Source organism: Rhinatrema bivittatum, unplaced genomic scaffold, assembly GCF_901001135.1.
Source record: "Rhinatrema bivittatum unplaced genomic scaffold, aRhiBiv1.1, whole genome shotgun sequence".
NCBI classification, from domain to species: Eukaryota; Metazoa; Chordata; class Amphibia; order Gymnophiona; family Rhinatrematidae; genus Rhinatrema; species Rhinatrema bivittatum.
In genome coordinates this window covers 266,405-274,537 of record NW_021820704.1, presented here as the reverse complement: position 1 = coordinate 274,537, position 8,133 = coordinate 266,405, and the positions used below count along the sequence as shown (strand labels likewise).

The 8,133-nt window shown below is 46.5% G+C and overlaps 1 protein-coding gene across 1 annotated transcript in view; it reads right to left on the bottom strand.

Annotated features, from left to right (window-relative positions):
• Positions 1-581: 581 nt before the first annotated feature.
• Positions 582-8,133, bottom strand: part of LOC115081976 (von Willebrand factor A domain-containing protein 5B2-like) — a 269,330-nt gene continuing 261,778 nt past the window's right edge. Inside the window, exon 27 of the mRNA XM_029586215.1 lies at positions 582-1,401. Within this exon, the coding sequence (XP_029442075.1) occupies positions 661-1,401 (741 nt within the window). The 3' untranslated portion in view covers positions 582-660. The remainder of the gene's footprint in view (positions 1,402-8,133) is intronic.

Below are 8,133 nucleotides of genomic sequence, written 5' to 3'. Positions count from 1 at the left end.
AAAGTTATTCGGATATAACTTATCTGACTAACTAGGACTTAACTGATTATATTTAGCAGCATAGCTGTGCTGCTGAATATCCCTTGTAAATCAGCCAGATAAGTTATATCCAGATATCTTTGAATATTGGGCTCAAGGAGATTAGACAAACGTGTGGCAGATAGATCAACAATTTATCCTAACATTCAAGGACGTCTTCCCAGCTTCAGTGCATCCCTAAAGCATGAATGCTAGAAGAGGCTGACGGGATGGACAATGAACTCTTACACGCAAGCTTTGCGCACCTGCTGCTGGCACTCTCTGAGGTGAGATGCTGGGTTAACTGAAATTTTGGCCTGCCCCAGTTTGGGCAGTTCTTGTATGTTTTACGGGAATGTGTCGGGGACTCATTTGTTCCTCGGTTTCCTGGATTCTTGGATGAAAGCCCAGAGTGTTGGTGGTGGGGGTCTTTTGTCAGAGATCAGATATTTGCACCCATCTTAAAATGACCTGTATTACACATTTGTGTGAAACACTGTGAATGTGAGGGCCTAGAGCCTCAAATCGGGAAGGGTGGAGAAAATTAAAACATAAGGCCGAGGTAAAGATAAACCACTTTATTTCCAAGCAGGCTCCTTCATTAAATAAATAGCCTTGCACTGGGTGCATCCCAGTCTCAGGTTATACAGTGTTGGGGTTGTAACAAAGCACATTTAACTTGATGTTTTCATCCCAGTGGCGCAGCAACAGGAAGAGATGGCGCGCTGCCCCTTTGAGGCTGGCAAGGTCCACACCCTCCGGCATCCGCTGGTCCTGCAACCAGTTGTCAGCCTTGGCAGCCACCAACTCCCACTCGGTGAAGAATCCGGCGCACTGGTGCTCAAGCCAGGCCAGGGCCACAGCGGTTGCCCAGCTGCAGCCTTCCAAGTCGCCTTCAGAGTTTAGCCCTCCTTCAGAGATGGCAGGTGAGTTCTCACAGGTGTCTGTCTCAGAGCCTCTCCCACTGTCTGCTTGCTGCCAGCCAGAGCCTAGCACTTCAGGGCAGGAGTTGTAGGACACGTAGAAGAGGCACGACCTGGACTCCCTACCAAGGGGAGTGTGTGGCTCTGAGCCCCCTTCGTGGATGTGTCTGGATTGGTAGTGTAATGCTCTGCCATGGTCCTCTGTGGCCCTTGGGATCCCGGTCAGATCTCTGCTGTCAGGTGGGGAGCTGATTGGTTGTTTGCAGCTGCTGTTGGCTGGGGTGCCTTCAGAGCTGCTCTTTGGTATGAGCGCCCGGGGTAAACTGCTGGAGACGGGGCTTATGCTGGCTCGATGGGAGGAGTAGGGTGAGGCTCTGAGCAGTCTGTCCAGTGGGATCTGTACCACTTGTGCAAATGTGTCATTCAGTTGAAACGCTCCATGCACCAGCTGCAGTCGGACCTGAAGGGAGAGAGAAAATGCAAAACATGCATTGCATGACATGGCAAACATACATTGTACTGTAAAAGAACGGGCTTTCTCTTAAGATCCCTCTTCCAGCTGTGGAGCTATTATCCTTCCTATACTGAGCAAATATGGCAGTCATCTTTCTGTGTTATTCATATAAATACAAAAAAAGTATAGAGCGAGTACTTGGTTCACCTACTCTGTCCAGCATCGGTCCTGCCTACTGTGCTGTTTCATCGTTTGGTCTTCTCCTTATCAATGCTACTAAGGTCCCTTTGTGTCTATCCCGTATGTGCATGAATTCTGCCAAGGCTTTGCTTCCTCTAACCTACACTGTTTATTCCAGGTGTCTACCACCCTCTCAATGTAAAGGTATTTTCTCACATTTCCTCCAAAACCCACTCCCTTCAACTTCATATAAGAAGTATTAGAAATGCCTTACAGGGTCAGACCAAAAGGTCCATCAAACCCAGTATCCTGTCTCCAAAAGTAGCCGATCTGAGTATCCAGTAAAATCTCAATCTTTCTTGCTCATAACCAGAATAAGCAGCGGCTTTTCCAAGGCTACATGGCTAATATGTTTACATCTGTGATGGTCATCTATAATGAACCCTGGTGCTTGAGATTTTCCTTCTGTGGAAAACGTTTCCTTCTGGTAGTTTATTGAAGCCTGCTAAATGTTTGCATCCCATCTCCCTTTTTATCTTTCTTTCTTCTACAATTTTGTTCCTTAATTCTCTCTGGATATGACATATAGTGGACATTATGTGTTATTTTGCTGGCTGAATTATCTCCAGCCTATCAGAACTGAACACAAGTCTTAAAGTGGGGTCTCACTAGAGACCCGTAGAGAAGTAATATTACTTCTCTCTCTGTTCGAGTGATGGCTCTCTTCATGCACTCCAGCATACTATCTGCTAGTTCTTTCCCTCCAAAATGGTATTTGGTCCCTGGATTTTTACAGTGCAAAATGCTTTTTTAAAATAAATTAAATGAAAGGGTAACATGGCCCATTAATCTGCTAGCAGCTTGATGTGTGAGCTCTCAGCCGATCCTAAAATATATCCTTAAAAGATTTGTGGAGTGCTATATTTTAAAGACAAAAATAAGTGCTAAAGACTCACAGAATCATACCATAACAAAACTCTGGGTGGATAATGAAAATAAAAAGAAAAATAAGCTTGGTAAGAGTCAGCCTGAGAAAGACGGACGCAACATGGCCGGAGAGCAGGAAGAAACTACAACTTAGGTATTACCGCATCTGGGGAATTGTTTAAACAATATTTTGAAACATTATTAGAAAAAATGACCTGGGATATAGACACACAACTTGATATAGTTCATGACAAAATGGCATCCGGAGCTCGTGAATTATGCTGGGAGCAATGGCTGCGTCAAAGTGGAAGAGCACACAGAATGGCGGCACTACAATCCAATTCAAACAACAGGCCTCGCTCTTTACTAGTGTAGATTCATAATTTCAGAGATAAGGAGAAATTTCCTTATCTGTTAATTTCCTCCCCGTTAATCCTGCTACATCAGTCCAGCCCCAAAGGGTGGGTTATTTCCTCCTACCAGCAGATGGAGGCAGACAAAACTGTTTTCCTTGTGATATCACAGCCACTACTTAGACGGTGGTTCTAGCAGCAGGAATCCAGTATCCTGACAAAGCTTCAGATCAGACATCATCAACTGAAAGCCAATCAAATATCAACAAGAAAACTGAGAAGTTTCCCTGCAACCTGGAACAGTCGGAGAGAAGAAGCAGAAAAGGAAACCAACACCAAAGACAAGACAAGATGAAATCTCTCAACCATAAAACAAACTATCTGAAAATAGTACAGTTTCACTTCCCATATGGGTCCTGGACTGGTGTTGCAGGACTAAAAGAAAGGAAATGAACAGGTAAGAAAAATTCTCCTCTGTCTCATCCTGCTACACCAGTTCAGTCCTGATGAGTGAGAAGTACCAAAGTTTCATCTACCTGGGCGGAAGGAAGTGAGGGCTGCTTGGAAAACTCCCACACCATAAGACATATCTTCCTGCGCCAGGTCATCCAACTTCATCAAAGTGTGCAGCGAAGACCAAGTGGCCACCCTGCAACTATCAGCCAGCGCAAGTGCATGCACCTCCACCCAGGACACAGACTGAGCCCGGGCGGAATGCGCACACCCCAGCTCCGGTGGCTTTCTGCCCTTTAGTACATAAGCCGACTCCAGCGTCTCTGTTATCCAGTGAGCTAGGGTAGCCTTGCAGGCTGCTTCCCCCTTACGTGGACCTCCAAAAAGGACAAATAATTTGTTTGACTTGTGGAAGGCATTAATAATCTCCAAGTAAAGTATGACAAGCCTTCAGATGCCCAAGCACCGGAGAGAATGATACTCCAGTCCACATTCCTCCCGGGCAAAAACCAGAAAGGAAACTGGCTAATGATGTGAAACGCCAAGTTGACCTTTGGAAGAAAGGATGGCATTGGTCAAAAAATCACTGCATCCGATGAAATCACCAGAAAAGGGTCTCTACAAAATAGGGCTTGCAACTCAGAGACTCACCATATGGAACAGATCACAACCAGAAAGGCAGTTTTCAGCTATAAGTCTTTCAGTGAACTCTGCTTATAAGGCTTGAATGGGGCCCCTGTTAAGGCTTTCAACACTAGGTTAAGATCCCATGGAGACACAATGGGGTAAAAAGAGGGACATAACCTTTTCATGCCCCTCAAAATGAGGCCACATCCAGGTGACCTGCTGAAGACACCCCTGCAATGGGACCCTAGTAAGACAAAATAGCTGCCACCTGCACCTTTAGAAAGTTTAGGGCCAGCCCTCCCTGAAGGAAGGCTAAGATACAGAAAACCACAGCCCTCCAGGGGGACTCCTCCCTGGACTCACCAGATCCAAATATAAGCCAAGAAAGTAAACTATTTCTGGAAATTACTGCTGAAGAATACCCCTTCCTGTAGAGCCGGATCCTCCATGACCATGAGCCTCTGAGCCAGGAGACCCCCCACGTTCTTCGGAGGCAAAAGGGTTGGTCCACCTGGAACTAGACAAGACCTGCATACTGAAGTCTGTGAGGCAAATCTGGAGCCACCAGAATGATTAAGAATGTCCACGGAGGGAAGAAGTACAGAAAGTCCCCCTCCAGCCAGGACTGTATTAGGGCATTGATCTCCATCGACTCTTGCTCTCTCCAGTAGCTGAAGAAATGGCCGACCTTAGCGATCCACTGGATCACAATCAAGTCCATCTGAGGACAACTCCACCTGCGACAAATCTTGCAAAAGACTGACAAGCTCAGTACCCAGACCCAGCTGTAGTAAAGTGTGGCTGAGGAAGTTAGCCTGGACATTCTTCAGGCCAGTGATGTGTGCTGCCGCAAGGAGCTGGAGATTCTTTTCTTCCCACGGGAAAAGAAGCAACGTCTCCACCAAGACTCCATGACTCCTGGTCACCACCTGCCGATTCACATACACTACCGCAGTAGCATTGTCCAAGAGTATCCTGAAAGGCCCGCCCCTGAAGCAGCAAGAAGAAATTGAGGAGAGCCAGGTGAATCACCCTGGTTTCCAACCAATTGATGAACCACAAGGCCTCCTCCAGAGACCAAGTCCCCTGGGCCACCTGATCCTGACAATGAGCTCCCCAACCCAAGAGGCTCGTGTCAGTTGTTACCAAAATCCAATCCAGTGTGGCTAGACTGATGCCCCTCAGTAAGTGAGCAGGTGCCAACTACCAGTTCAATGACTGGCAGACCGCCAGTCTCAAAGGTGAACTCCATAATCCTGTGAGGTTACTGAGTCAAGAGTGACTCATAGGAGCAGAAGAGAGCACATATGAGCCCTGGCTCATGGAACCAAGTGCAGAATTGCCGCCATCAGTCCAAGTACCTGTAGATAATCCCACACTGAGGGGGTAATTTTCAAAAGGAGTTATGCGCATAAATGTAACTACTATTGTAGCAATTTTCAAACGCTATTTACTCACGTAAAGTGCATTTATGTGAGTAAATCCTATGGACAATTCAATGGCATATATTGTAGCAATTTTCAAAAACCCACTTACTCGAGTAAAGTGCATTTACTCGAATAAAGCCCAGTTTTACTCAAGTAAATGCTTTTAAAAATCAGGCCCTGAGGGAATAAAGAGTATCATGAAACCCTGAATGTGACTGAGTAGTTTGTACAGGTATACTGTAATTCCCTCGTGCCAGAGGTCTGCTACTGCCATGACCATAACCTTGGTGAAGACCCATGGAGCAGTCACGAGACTGAAGGGCAATGCTTGGAATTAAAAATGCTCTTGAAGTATACAAAACCGCAGTTTGAATGGGGATATGGAGATAGGCCTCTAACAGGTCCAGGAGCCCAGGAACTCCCCCTGCCAGACTGCCGCCAGAACTGATCTTGAGAGTTTCCATATGGAAACGTGGAACCTGCAGACAACGATTCACATTCTTGAGATCCAGGATGGGCCAGAAGGATCCATCTTTTTTTGGGTACCTCGAAATAAATAGAGAACTGACTTTGACCCTTCTTCAATGGGGATACTGGTACCACTGCCTGCAAGAGCTGCAGTTTCAGGAGGAGCTCATGAACTGCCCTCTGCTTGGCTAGAGCAGAGCAAGGGGAGACCATGAAGGCTTCTCGAACAGGGCAATATAGATCCAAGATTTAACCGGCACAAATGATCTCAAACACCCACTGATCAGTCGTTATGTGGGTCCACTCCCTGTAGGCAGCCTCCTATAGGCGTCAAGAGAGAGTGAACCCACAGAACTTCATGAAGAGGCCCTACTGGCTCCTGAAGCAGAGCCAGCATCTCCTCTTTGTCTTCTGGCTCCATGAAAGGACTGAACCTGGCCTCTGGATCCCGAATACATAGTGGAGGTGGCATAAAAAAATTGCCTACCGGGATGTTATCGTTGTAAAGCCTGGAATTATCTGAGACTTCTACAAGCTCTGTAGAAGGAGCAATCCTTATTCTCTGGCAAGCACTGGGCTTAGGATCGCCGAGGTTCTTAACCAACTGGTCCAGATCCTCCCCAAACAGCAGTTTGCCCTTAAACGGAAAATTCCCCAGCCGAGTATTAGACCAAGAGGCGATGTACTGTGACAGAGAGGGCCACTGACTGAGTAGAACTCCATAACAAATCATACAGAGCATTTGCCAAAAAAGCTTCTGCAGTCTCCATCCTGGTCACCTCTGTCCAGAAACTACTAGATCCAGAGAAGAAGAGTCTGGACCACTACAGCTAAGCCGATAGAAATCTGTTATTAAGGATACAGATAAGCTTCTCAGAGGAGATTCTATTTTTCTATCCTGAGGGTCCTTCAGGAATACACCCCCACCAACAGGGATAGTGGGTCACCTGATCACAACCATAACCAAGGAATCCAGCACCTAAAATATTTTCAGGAGCGCAGTCTGTGGAAGGGAGTACAATTGCTGCAGGAGGCTGACCACCTCATGCCTGACTCCAGGGTCTCCATTTCATCAACATCATCTCCTTCACTTCTGGATGGAGCAGGAAGTCGATAGTGGTTTTATGTTTACCCTTAATACTGTGGCTTTGACTCCTCCAGACAAAGACACAAAACTGCCTGATCAATCAAAAATCTGATCTCATCCTGGTGGGAGACAGATGATTGAATCATCTTCCAGGCCAGTGCGAATCTCCCCCTCCTCTAGAGACGCTGAGCTCCCCTCATCTTCAGCCTCCTCCACACCCATAGCATCTTCCCACGAGGTTCCAGGCACCTCAATTGCTTGAAGTACTTATAACAGGTGCAGCAGCATAATCCAGTGGGTCTTTCTTCTTCAATTGGTTTGACTTCGAGCTTCGCTACTGATCAGCAGCTAAGAGTCAAAGTTGATGCCCTCTCTCGCTCCTTCCAGAAGCGAGAGAGGGCATCAACAGATCTTGTAAAGGTCATCGTCACTGCTGCTTCACTGGTACCCCGTGGGAAGATGGCAGTACCCAAGCATCTTCGTGAAAAAGTGTTAAAATGGGCCATGACTTGCACCTGGCAGGGCATCCTGGAATTGCCCGTGTTCTCAAACTCCTTCAGCGCCAGTATTGGTGACCATAGGTAAAGGCTAATGTAAAGAACTATGTGGAATCCCGCCCTGTCAACAGCATAAACCCATTCATGCCTGATGTTAGGGGCTGTTATGGCCATTGCCAGCCCCTGAGAAACCCTGGCCCCACTTGTCCACTGATTTTATCATGGACCTCCCTTTCTCTCATGGTTACACCATGATATGGGTCATGGTGGACAGATTCTCCAAGATGGCACACTTTGTTCCTCTTCCAGGCTTGCCCTCTGCTCCCAAGTTAGCCTGTGTCTTCAACCAGCACGTCTTCTGACTGCATGGGCTACCTTCTCACATCCTGCCTGATCAAGGCATCCAGTTTACGGCCCAGTATTATGTTCTTTTATTACAAGAAGGCTCTATCTAGATTTAGCTATCAACAACCAAACCTCTGTTCCCCCTTTTTTTTTTTTTAAAGGATCATCAACTGCTAACCATCAAGGGAACACCCTGACGTGTGGTTATGTGTGGTAGCTATATCCAAGATGACCACTCTGTAACCATCTCTTTGTATAGCCACCGTCTTTATTCTCAAAATATTTTTTAAGTTTTTACTTTTTTGTATTTTTATCAATTAGTCCATATTTAGTCCCTGGTGGTCAGCTCGAGATTTAAGACAATTTCTCTTAAT